The 21,014-nt window shown below is 42.7% G+C and overlaps 1 protein-coding gene and 1 long non-coding RNA gene across 2 annotated transcripts in view; one reads left to right on the top strand and one right to left on the bottom strand.

The window, feature by feature from the left end:
- Nucleotides 1-11,943, bottom strand: LOC123331463. The gene is made up of 2 exons (XR_006548121.2): nucleotides 11,781-11,943; nucleotides 1-160 (listed from the first exon to the last, which is right to left on the bottom strand). It is a non-coding gene; the product is annotated as an uncharacterized LOC123331463 (long non-coding RNA).
- Nucleotides 11,944-12,075: 132 nt separating this feature from the next.
- RPP30 (ribonuclease P/MRP subunit p30) overlaps nucleotides 12,076-21,014 on the top strand; it is a 28,297-nt gene continuing 19,358 nt past the window's right edge. Inside the window, exons 1-5 of the mRNA XM_006052089.4 lie at nucleotides 12,076-12,225; nucleotides 13,862-13,917; nucleotides 14,449-14,505; nucleotides 15,670-15,744; nucleotides 18,709-18,780. Coding sequence (XP_006052151.4) covers nucleotides 12,087-12,225; nucleotides 13,862-13,917; nucleotides 14,449-14,505; nucleotides 15,670-15,744; nucleotides 18,709-18,780 — 399 coding nt within the window. The 5' untranslated portion in view covers nucleotides 12,076-12,086. The remainder of the gene's footprint in view (nucleotides 12,226-13,861; nucleotides 13,918-14,448; nucleotides 14,506-15,669; nucleotides 15,745-18,708; nucleotides 18,781-21,014) is intronic.

A 21,014-nucleotide genomic window follows, 5' to 3' on the forward strand; every position in this document is an offset into this window, starting at 1 on the left:
TCCAAAAACGCTCATTTATTTTCCTAATTACTCAACTTTTTCTTACCAGGACCATCTTGAAATGTAAGTGGTACATGCACACCCTCTAGTGGTGAATTCGTTCCTCATACAAATTCCACACAGAGCTTCAGTGGAAAGCGTCAGCTTCCATGGGCCAAACCTGAAGGATTAAAAGAAAAATTAAGTTCCTTAACTTAAAGAAAAACAGATAATATAAATATTCCCTCATTGATTGAGTCAACATTTACTGACTGTCTAATACATCCCAGATACTGTTTTAGAAGTTCTTTTTTAAAAAGGACACAGCAAGCTGGAGATCCTGTTGGACATCCAAGTGGAGGTATCAGATAGTAAGATACGAAATCAGGAGACAATTTCTCCAGAAGAGTAGATAGAGAAGAAACCTGAGGAATTTACCCTAGGATGGATGCTCCAACATCCTGAGGTCAGGGAGAGGATGAAAGACCAACAAAAACCAAGGAGAGACCCTTGAGTTAGGAGGTGAACCACAAGAGATTGGATGCTCCAAGTCAGGGGAAGAAGATGCATCAAGGAAAATAAATTGATGAACTGGATAGAATGCCAAGAAAGGAAAGAACTATTCCAGTGGAATAAAAGTGGACTAGAATGGGTTCAAGAGATCAGGAGAAGAGAGAAAATGGCAATTGGGAGGGCAGACAACTTTTGTAGCAGTTTCATTCAAAAGAGTAACAGGGAATTGGGCAGAAGCTAGAGGGACATGTGATATTTAAAGACAATCAGAAAAGAAAAATAGGAAAGTCCTTCTTTTAAAAATTGATAGGATGCACCTTATTCCACATTTTCTACTCTTCTGTATAATTTTAGTAATCCTTCTATAGTCTTCAAAATAATATGTGAAATGAAAATTCCCATCACGTTCATGTCCCCATTTCCAGGCAAAATTATCCTTGGTCCATTCTTTCAGTCATTCAATAAACATGTACCAACTATATATTGTGTTCAGTGCTGAGGATGAATAATTAAGACAAATTCTCCATTCTGCAGATGTTCACTACCTGGTGAAAGAGACAAACTAGATACAGTGCAGTATGAAAAGCCTCATAGGTATGAAACAAAGATGGAGCCCAGAGGAAAAGGGCATTGGCAGTTCTTGGGAGGACCAAAGAATTCACAGAGCTAACATTTCAGTGCAATCAGAAGTCTAATCAATAGACTGAAGGACAGGGGGGTGCAATGCTGACAGGTGTTCATAACTATATGGAAGACTTGCCATAATATTTCATGTAAAATGCATTGGAAACAGCAAGGGTAGACTTGTTGGGAGGCAATCATAAAGAATCATGTGTGTCCAAACAATCAATGCTAGAGAAGGTGTGGCAAGAATGGAACCTCCCTACGCTGTTGGTGCAAATGTAAATTGGTACAGCCACTATGGAGAACAGTATGGAGGTTCCTTAAAAAGCTAAAAAAAGAGATACCACATGACCCTACAGTCCCACTCCTGGGCATATATCCAGAGACAAACATGATCTGAAAGGATATATGCACCCCAGGGTTCATTGCAGCACTGTTCACAATAACCAAGATGAGGAAGCAACCTAAATGTCCATCAGCAGAGTAATGGATAAAGAAGATGCAGTACGTATACACAATGGAATATTACTTAGCCATTAGACAGAATGAAGTAATGCCCTTTGCAGCAACATGGATGGACCTAGGCAGTGTCATACTGAGTGAAGTAAGTCAGAGAAGGAGAAATATCATATGATATCCCTTATATGTGAAATCTAAAAAGAAATGATACAATTGAACTTACTTACAAAACAGAAAGAGACTCACAGACTTAGAGAACAAACTTATGGTTGCCAGGAGAAAGGATAGTGGGGATGGGATAGTTAGGGAGTTTGGGGTGGATCTGTACACACTATTATATTTTAAATGAATAAATAACGAGAACCTGCTGTATAGCATGTGGAACTCTGGTCAATGTTAGGTGGCAGCCTGGATGGGAAGAGAGTTTGGGGCAGAATGGATACACATACAAGCATGGCTGAGTCCCTTTGCTGTTCACCTGAAACTGTCACAACATTGTCTGTTCATCACCTATACCCCAACACAAAGTAAAACATTTGAAGAAAAAAGAAATGGTGCTACCACCTCCCCCCAAAATAGAATTGCGTGTCATGCAAAGAAGTACGAACGTTGCTGTGTGCTCATATGGCAGAGATCAGAGCGAGTCATGTTTCTTCTTGTAAGGGCACTAATCCCATCCTGAGGGCTCCACTCTCATGACCTAACCATCTCCCAAAGGTTCCATCTCTAAATGTGATGTAAATACATCATATTTGGGGTTAGAATTTCAGCCTATGAATTTGCAGGTACGCAAACATTCAGTTCGTAGTACCTGCCTTTTAAATAAAATATTTTGCAATGATAGAGGAGAGAATAAATAGATATATAAGTGTATGCATGCTTAGTCACCACTGGATCAAAAATATAGTAGATGCCTTTATCTACTTCTAACAAATATGTTTTCATTTTAATATGTTTAAATGTAGATTTGAGATCAACTGAATATTGTCAGTAGTCCCAACTTACATGTAACATTTTGAAAGTGAAGTCGCTCAGTCGTGTCCGACTCTTTGCGACCCCATGGACTGTAGCCTATCAGGCTCCTCCGTCCATGGGATTTTCCAGGCAAGAGTGCTGGAGTGGATTGCCATTTCCTTCTCCAGGGGATCTTCCCGACCCAGGAATCGAACCCAGGTCTCCCACATTGCAGGCAGACGCTTTACCGTCTGAGCCACCAGGGAAGCCCAACATTTTGAAGTAAGGGCTAAATACATATATTAGATAGTATATAAGATGATGGATGGATGTACATGTGAGTATGTCTGGTAATATTTACATAAAAGAATCACCATGAATGTAACTACTATAAACGCAGACTGATAGAGTTTGTCAACTCAAATAATAAAAGTAGCATAGCTGCAATGACATAAGTTTTTGAAAGGGGAACAACTCTTCTGGTTCTCTTATATATAGTTCCAACCAACTCTTATAGGTCCAAGCAAAGCAAAATACAGTCTTCCCTTTATTTACACAATAATTATATTTGTGGAAAATTCTGTACATATAAAAATTGCTGTGCTTTTATATGTAAAACCTATTCAAGGTCTAGGCTTAGGTAGTGATAAGCAAGCTTTATCCCATGTGAATGTCTGGCAGGATATTCAAAAATCGTGCAAGATGAGGGACAAGTGTTCATTACATGATACTCTCATTCGCTGCAGGATAGTTAACATCTCTGGCCCCTTCCTACTCTAAGCTAGTGTCAACCACCTCACTTCTCAAGTATAGCGACAATGATAAGCTTACAACAACAAATTACTATGATGAGCAAAAAAATTACACAAATTTTCAAATCCCTCCCCACCCTGGCAACGTTAACTGAGAGGTAGAATAGAGTGTATGAACACTGTTGTGGATCATTGATTTAAAAAGTGTTCATCAGATGAAAACAAGGACCTCCTGTACAGAACAGGAAACTACATTCAATATTGTGTGAAAAGAATATGAAGAGGAATGTATGTAAAACTGAATCACTTTGCTACACAGCAGAAATTACCACAATGTTGTAAATCAATCATACTTGAATAAAATAATTTGAAAAAATAACAAAGGGCTCAGCAAACATTTTCCATAATTTATATCAGATAGTAAATATTGGGGGTTTTCTGGGCCGAGATGCAGAATTGAGGCTGTTTAAATAGCAAAACTTCCTTTTGTAGTTTAAAATTACATTAGTGACATTAATTGAAGAGGGCAAATTAAGAAGTATTAGCATAAAGTTTCAAGGTTTAAATCAGAGCACCCTTTTTGGATCAGTCTTCAGCTCCACAATTTACTGCTGCACTATGAGATTAGACCATAATTTTCATATTTGGAAACCAATTTCTAGGCCAAAAATGAGCTTAATTATTCCTAGTCAGATGAGTTTCCCCAAAACAAAATTTTGCTATACATAAACAAATCAGATTATATGATTTTTCAAAAGGTGGGGAGAAAGAGTATTTAAAGGGGTGATAGCATGGACCAAAAGAACCACATCTGGCCCAGCCTCCACTGGTAAACCAAGATGGAGACTTTTTTCCTTGACAGCATTAGTAAAGTAAATTTCTTTCAGCAGTTCACAATTCCCTCAGCATCCACTATATGCACTGCAGCTTTTTGGAACACAGATTGTGTGGGTTATGGTTAATTACCATGGCTATTACTTGTATAGTTTTTAAGTTTAGAGCTCAAAGTGGTTCTGATCTACGGGACAATAAATTGGCTAAAATTCTGCCTTGACAAAATCTTGTCACATTGTGCTTAGGTTTCTTGAGTCTGATGTTAACACTGACCCCTGCAGGAGTCCCATCTGTAGTCATGGTTACCAATTCTGACACATCTACTTTAAAATGGTCAAAATTTCTCTCCATACACAAAAATAAGCCACTTCCTAATGATGTGCCTCATTTGGGCAGCATTTTCAAAAGACATTTGGTCATATCAAAATTCTCAACCACACCAATAGCTTTTATATATCTACTTACTTATCAGCTGTAATGGAATATGCCAGAAATAACCTAGCTTTTTCATGCAATTTACCCTGAAAGTTCTAAGCTATATTTCCAACATACTGAAAATAGACTTTTAGTTGTATTTGTCTGTGAATACTAGTTTCTGTTTAGGACCTGCTCTTTCTTGTGCCTTCAATAAATATTCTTCGTAAACTGGTCTTCAGTTCAATAAAAAAAAAAAAAAATTTAATTGCCTGAGCAGTTTTTCTTCACTTATGGGATGATTTCAAGGCATCATTCCTACAATGATTCTATCAACTTGACTGGGCCACTGGGTGCCCAGATCAGTGTCAACATTCTGGCTCTGTGTTTGAGTTTTTTCTGAATGAGATTAGCACTTGAATCAGTAGATTGAGTACAACAGATTAACCTCCCTAATGTAGGTGGGATTCATTCCAGTCTGTTGAAGAACTGAATTGAACAATAGGACTGACGCTTCTAAGGGCTTCCCTGGTAGATCAGTGGTAAAGAATCCACCTGCAATGCAGGAGACACAGGAGACACGGGTTCAATCCCTGGATTGGGAAGATCTTCGGGCGAAGGGAATGGCAACTCACTCCAGTATTCTTGCTGGGAATATCTAATGGCCAGAAGAGGCTGGTGGGGTATAGTCTAAGGAGTCACAAAGAGTAGGACACGACTGGAGAGAATGAACACACACAGTATGCTCTACCAGGGTCCCTAGGAAAAGTTGGGCAGGTGGTTCACTGAACAAACTTACCACCCATGTGGTGAATAGGGGCAAAAGTGAATCTGCCTGGAGGAAGGGCATCTTTTTCTGATCTGCACAGAAGCACCAGCAAGTACTCCATCACTGGGAACAAGAGAGGGGGTTCTATTTGAGTTACTAGTGTACCCTACCAGTCTACCATATGCATGCTACTGCTGCTAAGTCGCTTCAGTTGTGTCCGACTCTGTGCGATCCCATAGACGGCAGCCCACCAGGCTCCTCTGTCCCTGGGATTCTCCAGGCAAGAACACTGAAGTGGGTTGCCATTTCCTTCTCCCATGCATGAAAGTGAAAAGTGAAAGTGAAGTCGCTCAGTCGTGTCCGACTCTTAGTGACCCCATGGACTGCAGTCTACCAGGCTCCTCCTAGTCCATGGGATTTTCCAGGCAAGAGTACTGGAGTGGGGTGCCATTGCATAGTCAGTTAATTTCTGTATTTATGTAACTGAATACATACAGCAGTGCTTCAGTTACCCAAAGTGCTGTTTAAGTAACTGAATACATCCAGTAGTGCTACAGGGCTTCCCTGATAGCTCAGTTGGTGTAGAATCCACCTGGAATGCAGGAGACCCTGGTTCGATTCCTGGGTCAGAAAGATCCACTGGTGAAGGGATAGGCTACCCACTCCAGTTTTCTTGGGCTTCCCTTGTGGCTCAACTGGTAAAGAATCTGCCTGCAGTGCAGGAGACCTGGGTTCAATCCCTGGGTTGGGAAGATCCCCTGGAGAAGGGAAAGGCTACCCACTCCAGTATTCTGGCCCGGAGAATTCCATGGACTATACAGTCCATGGGGTCTCGAAGAGTCGGACACGACTGAGTGACTTTCACCTTCATCAGTGCCACAATTGGGTTGACGTGGGTATGAAGATAAACACAAAGCCATGGGTTGCTTTATTAAATTTGCAACTTTTGACTCAGTACCACCTACTTTATGCCAGTTCTGGATACACCTCAGACCTCTGTATCTTGTTCCTCAATTTCATGGGTCAAAATTTAATTCAAGCATCACCTCCTCTAGTAAACTGTATGTCCTCTCCAAATCTCTCAAACCTCCCCCTCAGTCTGGAAGAGAAGACTCTGCCAGATGTTCTGGACACACCTGTGCAAGTCATGTTATAGTACTGCTTTCTTGCCTTGCCCAACCTCAGCCTTAAGCTGACAGAGGACAGGGGGGTGGAAGGAGTGTTGCTGAGCTCACTCAGGAAGGGTGAGCCAAGTGAGAAGAGTAGAAGGGCAGAGACCAACAGAGCATGCACTGACACTGAGGGGCCAGCCCAAGAAAGAGAGGTCTGCAGGGAGACCCAGGTGGGCTGGAAGGTTGCTTTGGATGCTGCTGCTGCTGCTGCTGCTAAGTCACTTTAGTCGTGTCTGACTCTGTGCGACCCCATAGACGGCAGCCCACCAGGCTCCGCTGTCCCTGGGATTCTCCAGGCAAGAACACTGGAGTGGGTTGCCATTTCTTTCTCCAAGGCATGAAAGTGAAAAGTGAAGTCGCTCAGTCATGTCCAACTCTTCCCAACCCCATGGACTGCAGCCCACCAGGCTCCTCCATCCATGGGATTTTCCAGGCAGGAGTACTGGAGTGGGGTGCCATCACCTTCTCCGCTTTGGATGCTAAAGCCCGTTCTCTCTTTCATAGCTGCCTAAGGAAGAGGAAATAACTGAAGAGTCATCCTTTTTGAGTTCAGGATTCCTCCTTGATATAATAGGAATAACAATATCTCATTGGCTGGTTGCATGTTAAAAGTTGCATCTGGTTAAATCAGACTGTAGATAGGAAATATGTAGAGTAATTATATAGTACTATTATTTTCCAGTCAGAAGTTTCCAAGGTCTTCTATCCTTTTTGCTGTAGCTATACCAACCCAACTCACCCCTAGGCCAAACTCTGACCCCTCTTCTCCGCTCCCCTCCCAGTGCCATCTTCTCTTTTTCTTCTTCCCATTCTTCCTCCCCTCTTCCACCTCCTTCCTCCCCTACCGTCTCCCTCCATACTTCTTCTTTCCTCTCTCTCCAGCCCTCCACTCTCCCTTTCCCTCTTCTTCTCTCCCCGCTCCCTTCCCTTCCTCCAACTCTCCCTCTGCTTGCTTTGCCCAGGAGAGAGTACACCAAGCTTTGCCCGGGAAATAGTACACCAAAGCCCAGGATGAAGATGCTTGGATCCACATGTAGGTCTACCATGATTAACTAAGTTTTAGATGACTCAGACATAAAATGTAGATGTTACTAAAAAGCAGGACTTAACTCATAGCTGTTTTTAAAATTAAATAAGATATATAGGTAATTACTTAGCAAATAGGCTTGCCCTCAGGAAAGTGATCAATAACTGTCATCTGCTCATTTTCCTTCTTGCCCTTTTTTTTACCCTTGTTATCTAAGCCCAGGGTGAAGATGAAGAACGAATTCTAAAGGGTACAGTTCACAGCAACAGCACCATGACTTTCAAAGAGAGAAGCTCTCTGCTGTCTAATGCCAGCATCAAATAATGAGTCATCTTATTCACCTTCACCACACATTGGTCACATTTCTGACCAATCTAGATTTTGTGGTTATAGTATTACCAAAATGCAAGTTCATGTGCCTGACACGCAGTGAGGCCAAACAATACCAAAATGTCATAGTTTGAAACAGAAATTTTATTACAGGGCCATGCAAGCAGATGGGCAGCTCAAGCCTTAAAACCCCCAAATTCCCTGAAATCTTTCAGCAAAGCCCTTTTCTAGGAAAGGTGAAGGTGAGGTGTAGTCATTGCAAACTTCTTGGCTCAGATCCTTTGTTTTTGAGGTCAGGTCATGGCCAGGTAACGATGTTTCTATAAATCTCTACCAAAGGAATGTTATTCTCTGTTCTGACAAGAAAGGGCAAGGTCTCAAGGCACACCTTTTTCCCTCTGAGGTCAAGGTCCTGGCTAAGAGGAGGTAGAGCTCAGCTGGCAGCTCCCTCAGAGCCAGCTCCCTGCCCAGCTGTCACTGCTGAGGGAGCAGGATGCCCAGGACCCAGCTTGCCCTCAGGTTCCTCAGGTTACCTAAATGGGAGGGAAGAGAAGGTCGCACAGACTGCAGTCCAGGCAGATGGTCAGTAATTGCTATCAGGTCGCCGAGATGCGCTTGGGGGAGAGGTTCACTGCTGCCTTACAGCCTGGGCCAAGGCCAGTGGGTGGCCATGATAAGGGTTCTGGAGTCCTACAGAACAGAACCCCAAGTCTGTTCACTGGGCTCCCCAGCTTACCCACTGGCCCGGGACCAAGTGAGCTGGAGGAGCCTGGGGAGAAGGCAGGGAATCCACCTCTTACCTGATTTTCCACCTGACAACCACCACTCTGCCTGACTGGAGTTGGCTGAATGAGCCCACTAATGGTCACTCCTTGACAGTTGGTTGCTTGTGGCGGGGCCCACTGCAGTGCCGACCAATGGCTGAGCGGGACCCCTCGTGGTCCTGTGGTAACCTTTCCCTGGCAACAGGGTGCAGGGATAATGCCACACAGCAATGGCGGTGTGCCAAAGGCTGCACTCAGCTGCACTCTATTACAATAGTGTGATAGAGTATGACTGGGTGCAGCCCTTAGCACCCGGCTGTTGCTGTGTGCCATTAACCTCCTATCCTGTTATCAGATAAAGCTTGCTGCTGCTGCTGCTGCTAAGTTGCTTCAGTCGTGTCTGACTCTGTGCGACCCCATAGACGGCAGCCCACCAGGCTCCCCCGTCCCTGGGATTCTCCAGGCAAGAACACTGGAGTGGGTTGCCATTTCCCTCTCCAAGGCATGAAAGTGAAAAGTGAAAAGTGAAAGTGAAGTCGCTCCGTCGTGTCCGACTCTTCGCGACCCCATGGACTGCAGCCCAGCAGGCTCCTCCGTCCATGGGATTTTCCAGGCAAGAGTGCTGGAGTGGAGTGCCATTGCCTTCTCCACAGGTAAAGGTTACCACAGAACTATTAGGGGTCCTGCTCAGGCATTGGTCAGTACTGCAGTGGGCCCCGCCCACAAGCAACCAACTGTCAGAGTGACCCTTAGTGAGCCCCTTCAGCCAACTCCAGTCAGGCAGAGTGGTGGCTGTCAAGCAGAGAGAAAAGTAAGAGGTGGATCCCAGCCTTTTTCCCAGGGCCCTCAAACTCACTTCCTGGCCTGAGGCCCGGTGAACTGGAGGGGCCCAGGAAACAGGCATGGGGCAGTGTCCTGGAGGGATCCAGAGCCTGTCCCAAGGCCACCCACAGGCCAGACCCAGGCCTTAAGGTGGCAGTGAACCTCTCCCCACCCCCATCTCTGTGACCTAATAGCAGCAGTCTGCATAAGATGCAGTCTGGGGGACCTGGCCCCTGCCGTTTGGGTGGCCTGAGGAGCCTGAGGGTCAGGTGGGTCCTGGGCACCTGGCTCCCTCAATGATGACAGCTGGACAGCGTCTGGGAACCTGGCTCTGAAGACGCCTCCAGCTGAGCGCTGCTTCGTCTTAGCCAGGACCTGAACCTCAGGGGGTGAAAGTTGTGGGTTGGGATCTTGTCCTTTCTTGTCAGGACAGAGAATAATATTCATTTTGTGGAAGTTTACAGGAACACCATTACCTCACCATGACCTGACCTCAAGAACAAAGGATCTGACCCCAAGAAGTTTGCAACAGCTAACTACGCCCCTCCCTCACCTTTCCTAGAAAAGGGCTTTGCTGAAAACTTTCGGGTTGCTGGCGGTTTTTAAGCATGAGCCACCCATCTCCTCGGATGGCCCTTGATAAACCCTTCTCTGTTCTAAACTCCAACATTTTGGTATTGTTTAGCCTCACTGTGTATCAGGCGCAGGGACTTGAGTTTCCATAACAACTGGTGAAGATCCTGTGAAATTAACACCAGATATTCTGATGAAAAGCAAAGGGTTTGCTTTATATGACTTCATTCTCTTTGCAGAAGTAAATTTTTATTCTTACTTAGGATATATCAAGTGTTGGGAAAGCAAAAGATTTCTTTTCACTAAACTTAGCTGAAAGGAGAATTGCTTGCTACTACATGCAATTCTAGGGACAGGATTAAAGACAAAAGGAGAAGAGGGCAGCAGAGGATGAGATGGTTAGATAGCATCAGTCACTCAATGAACATGAATTTGAGTCTGCCTGCAGTGCAGGAGACTTGGGTTCCATCCTTGCAGCAGGAAGATCCCCTGGAGGAGGAAATGGCAACCTACTCCAGTATTCTTGCCTGGAGAATGCCATGGACAGAGGAGCCTGGTGGGCTACAGTCCATGGGGTCACAAAGAGTCAAACAGGATTGAGCAACATACACTTTCACTTTCAAGAGATAGTGAAGGACAGGGGATCCTGGTGTGCTGCAGTCCGTGGTGCGGCAAAGAATCAGACATGACTTAGCGACTGAACAACAATAACGTGGGGCAGATCCCTCTTAAAATTCCCTTCTGAGACCAAGGAAAAAATCATGAGAGGAATGCAAGTCAAGATGTGGCCTCAGGCTAGAGATTGTCTGTGTACTTTCTGTGATAAGTTAGCACAGAAATTGGAACTGTTTAGAAACTTTCACACCCATTAGGCCTTATCTGGATACCCAAGTCCTTAGTTATTGGACTCTTCTTATTCAGTCGAGTACACAGCAATTCAGATGTTTGATCAAACTTTTGAGGCCAGATTTGTCTATTGGTCATGCAGGAGGAAACAGGAATGGGTCCTAGAACAATCGGGTGGGTGGGTGGGGAGGGCAGTAACCAGGCCCTTCATCACAGATCGTCTGAAAAAGCACTGATGTTAATGTTGTTGTTGAGTTGTTAAGCCATGTCCAACTCTTTGTGACCCCATGGACTACAGCCGCCAGGCTTCTCTGTCCTCCAGCGTTTGCTCAAATTCATGCCCACTGAGTCGGTGATGCCATCCAACCGCATGATGTCATCTGATGTCAACTATAGTTTCACAGTTTTATGTTCTTGGATCATTGATCAATATTTAAGAAGAGTTCACTTACACGAAGTTCAAAAATGTGGAAATATCAATTGTGTTGAATTTGATTGTACATTTCTTCTTATTCAATTACACCCCTCTCTTGTCTACCCAGTTTTTGGCTAAACCAGTGACGGAGCTAACCTCTCATCCTAGAGAGAACCCTGCCATCTGGTGGCTGAGGATGTTGAGTGTAAGGAAGTAACGCGCTGTGAACCCCCAGTTCAGACAGAGGAAAAAGAACTTTCCCCCTGGCAATCCGCTTTTAGGTCAGTTTCCCCGTTTTCCGTTAAGTCCATTTTAAACAACGGAATGGCCTTTAACGGGGAAAAAAAGAACAAGTTCCCTACTACTTTTAAAGCATTTCCAGCCCTTAGCAAAAGGATTTGGTTCAAGCAAGCGCTCAGTTGATGGTATATTTGTCCAGCTTCTCTGGTGGCTCAGAGGTTAAACCGTCTGCCCGCAATGCGGGAGACCTGGGTTCGATCCCTGGGCCAGGAAAATTCCCTGGATATTCTTACCTGGAGAATCCCATGGACTGAAAAGTCTGGTGGGCTACAGCCCACAGGGTCGCAGTCGGACTTCACTTTCACTTTCATGTCCATTTTAAAAGAATTACTTTCTACATTATTTCCAAGGATGAAGGGTGGGAGATGTGAACTCCCACCCCCCAACCCTAGGAGAAACCAGACATTCTCATTTGGAAGAAGACGAAGAAGGACTGAAGCGAGGCTGCTAATCTCCACATGCTAACTTCTGGGGGAGCCTGAGAACCGCAGACTACTGGAGGGCGGGGCTGGCCGAGCTGGTGAACTGCAGTTCCCGGCATGCCCGAGGAGGCGGGGCCCAGAGGCTGCCGGCGCCAGGGCTCACGTGACTTCAGCATGGCGGTGTTTGCCGATTTGGACCTGCGGGCGGGTTCCGACCTGAAGGCGCTGCGTGGGCTCGTGGAGAACGCTGCTCACCGTGAGTCTCCCGGGCTTCGCGGGCCGCCGTGCCTGCGCTGTCTGGCTGTCCCTAGGCCATGCTCTGGAGAGACCCGGCGGGCCTAGTTCTGGTGTCCTGGGGCCTCCGGCGTGTCCTTGGAAACGGATGCCCCTGCGGTGTTGCTCTGACCCGCGGGAAACTCGAAAGCACTGGGGAGATGTTACCCAGTCCAGCTCCTTATGTCTTGCGAATTGAGAAAACTGAGGCCCTGATATGGCGGGGGATCTGCATGGGCCTCACAGCTGATGGATAGAAGAAAACAGGGCTCCCAAGTGTACACCTACACGAGTGCTTTTTATATCGCCCCTTCCTGCGTCTCTTGACATTGTCCTGATGCTGTCAAATGCGGGGAACTGATGCAGAAGTACTGTGGGGCCCTGACAATGAGGAGGGGGACCTGTGGTTCCCAGTGTTGGCATGTCAAATGCGGGAAACTGATGCAGAAGTACTGTGGGGGCCCTGACAATGGGGAGGGGGACCTGTGGTTCCCAGTGTTGGCATGTCAAATGCTGGAAACTGATGCAGAAGTACTGTGGGGCCCTGACAATGGGGAGGGGGGCATGTGGTTCCGAGTGTTGGAATGTTATTTACACGGAGAGTAAGTGGGGGCGGAGGACTTACTAGAAAGGTGGGAGGAGAGCAGAATGGCTAGAATGTTACTCCTGTTTGAATCTAGGGGAAACAAAAGCCGTGAGAGGTAAGACCTCATCTAAATTGTTGAAGTGAATCACAACTGCTAAGTGGGGATAGAAGGGTTTCAAAAGAAAAGGTTTCTTCAGGGTCTGTTAAGTAATGGATGCTCAGTAAATATTTGAGAGAGGAAGAAAAGGACCTTGGACAAACTGATGAGGGGGGAGACCACTATTTTGGCCTTAATATGCGTTCTTTTAATATTAATATCCTGTCGTCACCGTTGGTGTTTAAATAGCTTAAAGATTGGAGTCATGATTTAAACATATTTTTGAAGTCCACATGTCCGGAGCAGTGCTGTGTTGAGGCTGATAAAGCCAGGCCCTGGCTTCAGAGAGTTCTCAGTCTCTTGGTGGGTAGCTCAAAGGAGAACGTGGACATTGGTGTGAATTAGTGGTTATCCTGTTCCTCCTTAGCAGAAGGGTCTCTGAAGAAGTAGAAAGGGTAAAAAGCAAAAGAAAAGAGTGACAACAAAGTAAGAATGAAGTTGATAGTGAAAAAAGTATAAATTTGATGAGATGAAAATGAACATAGGGACATGAAAAAGAATAATGGTTGAAAGAAGATAGGCAAAGATAAGGGTCTTTGTTGTCATGCTGATAATACATCACCAAAGTCAAACAAAGCCCTGTGTGTATGCCACGCACTGTTCTAAAACATCCAGCATGTGTTATCTCATTTAATTCTCATGACAGTTGTATGAGATGAATCCTGATATTATCACCATTTGGCAGATGAAGAACCTGAAACTTAAGGTTAAGTAACTTTTAAGTGGAAATGTTTAGGTTTGAGAACAGGCAAATCTGACTCCAGAGTCCATACTCATAACCATTCTTCTACCTTGTAGTCTTGACATGAATTGATATGAGCTTATGTGTAAAAGAGGTTGTTGTATTTGACAAGAATGTTCAATTTTTCTTTTCAGTGGGCTATTCAGTTGTTGCCATCAATCATGTTGTTGAATTTAAGGAAAAGAAACAGGTAAAATAGATTTCTGACAATAATAACCAGCATTTATAATTATTTTGTGTGTATTGGTAATGTGGAAGCTACAGATGAGCACTCTTTGTGCATTATTTTATATGTTAACAGTTGAGCTGATACATATCTGTACAAATGGTAACTTGTTTGTGAAGTGCTGGGGTATGGTGTAAAGATTCTTAAAGTTGGTTTGATGTTAAGTAACTTTAAAAGTGCATTGTTGTTGTTTAAACTGTAATCACAATAGTTAATCTTTTTTATTTTACTGTCATGGACTCATTACTGATTGATTTCCCTTCCAAACATACTAGTAAATATGTGTATCTCTCCTTAGGCCAACAACTGCTCCTTACAGATTGTTTCATTCTAAAAAATTGTTGTTCATCCTCCCTTTCCATTGATGTTCTCCTGTCCTACTCGGCTTCAACTTTCTTCATTAAAAAACACACGCATGCACCTACACACAGCTTATTTAGGGTTTCTGCATGCTAGAAATTAGCTTTCTGAAAACTTGTTCTTTATTTGTCATAGGAAATTGAAAAACCGGTAGCTGTTTCTGAACTTTTTACAACTTTGCCAATTGTACAGGTAAGTGCTTTGTTTAAGAAACATAATATGTACTCATCCAGTTCAGACATTCCCAGTCATACATATGGTTCTCTAACCTGCACTACCCCTTCCTTTGTCTACCAGTCTTACCTTTCCATGAAGACTTAGTTTTTCCAGGAAACATTATGTACATCTCTTTTTCTCTAGCTATACAGGTATACCTCAGAGATGCTGTGGGTCTGGTTCCAGACTACCGCATTAAAGCAAGTCACGAATGTTTTGGTTTCCTGATTCATGTTAAGTTTATGCTTACATTGTTAAGTGTGCAGCAGCATTATATCTTAAAAAAACACAATGTTTATCTTAATTTTAAAGTATTTTACTGCTTAAAAATGTGCTCACCATTGTCTGAGTCTTCAGTAAGTAATAATCTTTTTGCCAGGGGAGGGTCTTACATTGATGCTGAAGGCTGCTGACTGATCAGGGAGGTGGTTGCTAAAGGCTGGGGTGGTTGTGGCAATTTCTTAAAATAAGACAACGATGAATTTGCTGCATGAAACCTTTCAGTACAGTTTCTCTGTAGCATGCAATGCTGTTTGATAGTATTTTACCCACAGTAAATCTTTCAAAATTGGAGTGAGTCCTCTCATACCCTGCCACAGCTTTATTAACTAAAGGTTTATGTAATATTCTCAATCCTTTGTTGTTATTTCAACAATTGATTAAGTTCGATGTCTGACATGTGTGTGGTCTTTGACACTGCAAACAATTACAATAGTATCATCAGAGATCAGGGAATTCCCTGGCAATCTAGTGATTAGGACTTAGGCAAAATCAGTGATCACAGATCCCCATAACAAATATGATAATAATGAAAAAATGTGAAATATTGGGAGAAAAATGGAAATGTGACACAGAGACGCGAGTGAGCAAATGCTGTTGGAAAATGACACATCATAATAGACTTGCTCGGTACAAGGCTGCCACCGATCTTCAGTTTGTAAAAAAAAAAAGCAATATCAGTGAAGCAGAACAAAGCAAAACACAATAAAACAAAGTGTACCTCTATTATAAATTCCTTGAGAATTAGGGCTAGGTTTTACTGATCTTCACTATTCTTTATTGTTAGTACCTTTTAATGAGTACTTTCCACTGGTAAGGAGGAAAATCAGTCATCTGTATTTTGTTCTTTTTTTATTACAGGGAAAATCAAAACCAATTAAAATTTTAACTAGACTAACAATTATCGTTTCGGATCCGTCTCACTGTAATGTGTTGGTAAGTTATTTTTCTTCTCTCTTGGTCTTGTAAGTTGTATTGATTAATGTTGAACACTTGCTTTTCAACTCACCTCATTCTTACATCTTCCCCAACCCCCAGTATATGACACTTGACTGCTCTCCTTAGCTCAGAGTTCTCATGGTATAATAGAGTCTCTTCTATTCATGACACATGTACAAGGATTAAAGCTTTTAAAGATTTAAAGAGTCTTCCAGCGACTGGTATTCATTGAACTTACACGACCCAGACATACAGTACTGGTGATGTTGCTATGAGTAATACAGACATAATCCTTTGGAAAATGGGAAGAATGTTTAAAAAGTGGGAGATAGTAAATAAGGAATGTTCTGGGAGTGTGTAACAACCCAGACATACAGTACTGGTGATGTTGCTATGAGTAATACAGACATAATCCTTTGGAAAATGGGAAGAATGTTTAAAAAGTGGGAGATAGTAAATAAGGAATGTTCTGGGAGTGTGTAACAGGAGGCCAAGCTGAGGAAGCTGATGTTCAAACTGTGGCCATACAAATCAGTGAATGTTATTGGTGCCAGATAGGGAGAGGATATTCCCCCAGACAGGATAAATTATGCAAGGTTCTGAATCCCAGAAAATCATGGTGCATAGTGGGAAATGAAATGCCAGTGGTGTTGAGCCTGATGAGCTGTCTAACCTAGGATGATGTTAGAAAGGTAGGTCTGGGTAGGTCTGGGTGAGCAATTAGAAGAAGCCTTTGAAGGTTTTAACTAAGGGAGTACAGTTATGAGATTTGCATTATAGAGAATGGATCAAAGGGGATGCAGGGATTTGATGCGTGGGGAAGGGGAGGATTGACAGGATTTGATGTTGATTGGATCGAAGGTGGTGACTCCCTTCTTTGGCCTGAGCAGCCAGATAGGTAAATGGTACCATTTCCTGAGATGAAACATACAAAGAGAAATAAGTGTCGGATCATCATGTTCGAGACACAGTAAGTTATTGTAAGAGTTCCAGTGAAAAGACGGTCACAATCATGTCCAACTCTTTGTAACCCCATGGACTGTAGCCCACCAGGTTCCTCTGTCCATGGAATTCTCCATGCAAGAATACTGGAGTGGATTGCTGTTTCCTTTTCCAGGGGATCTTTCCAATCCAGGGATCAAACCCAGGTCTCCTGCATTGCAGGCAGACTCTTTACCAACTGAGCCACCAGAGACGCTGCAAGAGTTCAAGTGGAGCTTGTCAAATGAGTAGTTGGAAAAAAAGGGCGTGGCCCTCAGAAGAGGAACCACAATTCAAGATACTCATTTGGAAGTGGTCACCTTGTAGAGAATAATTGTACTCATGAGAATGGATGAGACTCCCTGGTCAAAGTGTAATGTGGGAGGAGAAGGTCGGACAGAACCCTAAGGAACATCTATATTCAGTGATGGAGTAGAGGGTGGTGAGCTAGGATGGGAGACTGAGACAGGCCATCTGAGGAGTAGGTGGACAATGAGGAACATGAGAAGGGTGAGCAACATCAGCGTGCCTGAGTACTCAGTCAAGCAGGAGAGGGGCTAAAACATGTCTTGGACAGGCAAGTTCCCTAATGACATGATGGTCATTGGTTGCCTTACGAAAAGCCATTTCCATGGGAATGATTGGGCTATGAGAAAATACAGCCAGTGTCTGCTGCTAACTTTGCTTAACCAATTTCACAGATGGAGGAACAGAAGGCTTGGGATGCTGGTGAGAACCTGCTATCTAGATTTTGTTTGTTAAATGGAGACTTGCAAATAGCTGGTGCTGATGTGAAGAATCAGTGAGGGAGAGAGAAAGTGAGATCTCTGAGAACATTAGCTGTTTCATCATTAGCTGGAATGGCCTCCTCCCTCATAGAAAAAGAGTAATCAAGGAAGGGCTGGCCTCCTTTCTAACAATTAGCATTGCTAAAGAAATTATGAAAAACCAAATTTGGGGGTTTTTTATAGCTGCAGGCTGCATTCCAGTTCTCTAAGACATAGAGGTGACTTTTGATGGTCACAGACTTTGATTTTTCTCTTGTTACCATGAACATCCTGGTGGCCCCTTTCAGTCCCTGTCCCAAGTGGGAGTGCCAAGCAGAGGAAAAGAGTATTGGAACCTGACCTTTTCTGAGACCTGGAACCTGCCCTGTCTTGGCATGCATCTGCCCAGTGGGTTCGATTAGCTGCTCAAGCCCAGTACCTGCTGCATCTCTTCAGCCGTTCTGTTTCCTCCTTTAATTTTTATCTTGCTTTTTCTTTTTACAGAATAAGAGGTAAAAAATTTAAAAGGTGCCAAGGGAAAGAAGAAATAGCACATATTATCTCATCATTCAGTGATTGTATACTTGAATATGTATTTTTTCAGCCTTTTCACACGCATACACATACAGTATCAGCTTGAGACTTTCTTTTATAAATAATCTTTAACTGATCTCTCTCCTTCTGTTGGAGGGCTCTTGGTTATTTTCTTACACATCTAGCAGTTTAATTTGTATTTAACAGTATTCTCATCGTGAACCTAATCACGTCATACTTAGTCATGTGTATTTCTCGTCTCACCAAAAAATGATACGCTCCACTGAAAGCAGACATATGCCTTAAATGATTTTGTATCCCTAGTGCCCTACACATAGCAGGTGCTCAGTAAATTTCTGGCAAGCTCCTCCGCTAGCTTATAAGAGCGGGAGCTGTCTAATTTGATTTTTGTGTCTCAAACAAAATGTTTGATATACAGGTACAGCATGACAATGTGGGAAGGAAGGAGAGATGATTGGTGAGATGGGTGTTCATAACTAGAGTCTTATGTGCTGAGAAAGTCTTTGCTGTCAACATACAAAGCAACGCAAAAATGTCAGTGGCAGATTATAAGTATTACAAGATTGAAATATAAGTGCAGGCAGGACAGTAGTCAGAATCCCATATGCATTTGTTGTTGTGTTGTTCCTGTACAGTAACATTCTTTTCATTTTACTAGAGAGCAACTTCTTCAAGAGTCCGGCTGTATGATATTGTTGCAGTTTTTCCAAAGACAGAAAAACTTTTTCATGTAAGTAACAGTAAAAGAAAATAGTATTCATTATTTTACATAAGAAGTCTGATGTTGTACCTTTGTAGATGACCTGTTTCATCTCATCTGGAAACACTGAGGATTTTTCGCTCATACATGGAGTCCTGGAACTGCCCAAGAGTGTATTTGGGTGGCATATTTTGTTTTGTTCGTTCTGCTATATATTTGATGGGCTGATACTAAGAGAGTCCATCAAGTTTTCCTCTTTTTTTAAAAAAAAAAAATTTTTTTGTTTATTTTTATACTATGGCTGTGCTGGGTCTTCTTTGCTGTGCAGACTTTTCTCTAACTGTGGGCGGGGGGCTGCTTTTCCTTGTATTGCATGGGCTTCTCTTCTAGGTGGCTTCTCCTGTTGTGGAGCTCTAGGGCAAGTAAGCTTCAGCAGTGTGGCTCTCAGGTGTAGTTGTCCCCTGGCACGTGGGATCTTCCCATGTCAGGGATCAAACCTGTGTCTCCTGCATTAGCAAGTGGATTCTTTACCACTTCAGTTTCTGTCCTTGCTGTTTGCTGCTGCCTGTTACAGAAGAAAGGCACGAGATTCTACTGTGGCATAAAAGGTCCTTCTCTGCTTCGCTTCTCCTTTGTGTGCTCGGAGGTGTGGTCCGTATGCTAGCATGATCATGGTCTTCTAGATATCCTTCAGAACCAGCTGTCTGCTGGTGTTCCTTTTTGTTTTAGAGAACCTTTATGAATTTCTTTTGTCCTTTTCAAATGGCCATTTCTGTGACTTTTTAGGAGGCAAAGTTGTTTAACGTATATGCTCATTTTGCCAGCTTGAGACGGAACACACTGGGAGTTGTTTGTGATCACAGGAAAAAAGAAATCAACTGTAATAATAGTTTTTCAGGAATATGTTTTACTGTGTAAAATGAGATATAGCTGCTTTTAGAAATTTCGGAATGTTGACTTTGTCTCGGTTCAGGAAATTAGCCATCTACCAAAAAGTGTATCCGCCAAAGGGATGTTATGGAGCTGGTCTTTGATGTTTTAATTTTACAGCATAATCGATTTTTAAGTAGTCTGTTCTAAAATTATAAGAAGATTTTCCCTAAGTTTATTCCAGTAGATGGAGCTGTTGACTAAGGAGACTTCTGTGTGATAAGTTTAGTTTTTGAGGTACACTCACAATTTTCATTGTATATATTAATGCAGGGAAACAGCACAAGTTAGCAATGAATTCCTCTTTTTTGGTGACTCCTTTTCTGAAATGCTCAGTTATAGTAATTCTCTAGAATTTCATTTCAGAGAAAAGGAAAGTAGGATCAAGTGGATCTTAGACATCAGAGACCCCTGTGGAACCTTTTAAAATCAGGCAGGCTCAGATCTCCACCATGGGAGATTCTGATTAGGTAGGTTTTGGGGTTGAGCTTGGGTATCTGTTTTTTTTAAGTTCCACATGGAATTCTGATTCAGTATGGAAACCCTTAAAAGAAACATGAATATGTCCAGATTTGTTAAGCAGCAACTTAGTTTTTTATTAAATATTAATAACTCGGTTATAATGTAGACTAAAAGTTGATAGTATACCTAATTTTTTATTATACTCTTGTGTTTTGAATTGATTTTGAAGAGCATACATCGTACGTTTCCATAGCCATTTACGTGATTAGAGGAAACAGCCCAGGGGGTAATTGGGATGAATGCTTATTATTATCCCCATTTGTAGAAGAGAAAATTGAAGCTCAGGCTAAATGATTTGCTCTAAACCTCAGGTAGCGTGTCATAGAACTAGGACTATGGTGTTAGAATGCATTATAATTTGACACAGTGAATTTATCTTAGTGTTTTCCTCAGATTATTCTCAAATTTTAGGTCAGAATTATGAACACATAATTCATGATAGTGGGTGGAAGAGTCAGAAATATTCTGGAAGATGCATAAAAGCTATAAATAATTGGCAGAGTGTTTGGGATTGACTGTAGAAAAAAGTTTTTAAAATCAGAACATTTTTCCATATCTTACCCATTCTTTAAGGTTCAGTTGAAGTTGACACTCCTTGTTTTCTGTAGAAAATCCATTTAAAAAGAGATTTTTCTTTTAATCGTAAAGCTTGAAATTGGGTCAAATGCAAGCAATTTGTTGCTTAACAGGTTATGTTCTATTAAGTGACTTTGTTTGGTAAGCTGATTATTTAGAAGGTAGGCAAGTGTCTCTGTAGATAGGATATTCTAAAACTAAGGTCTTAAAAATGAATCATAAAAGTATTCCTAAAC

The sequence above is a fragment of the Bubalus bubalis genome, chromosome 23 (genome assembly GCF_019923935.1).
Source record: "Bubalus bubalis isolate 160015118507 breed Murrah chromosome 23, NDDB_SH_1, whole genome shotgun sequence".
NCBI classification, from domain to species: Eukaryota; Metazoa; Chordata; class Mammalia; order Artiodactyla; family Bovidae; genus Bubalus; species Bubalus bubalis.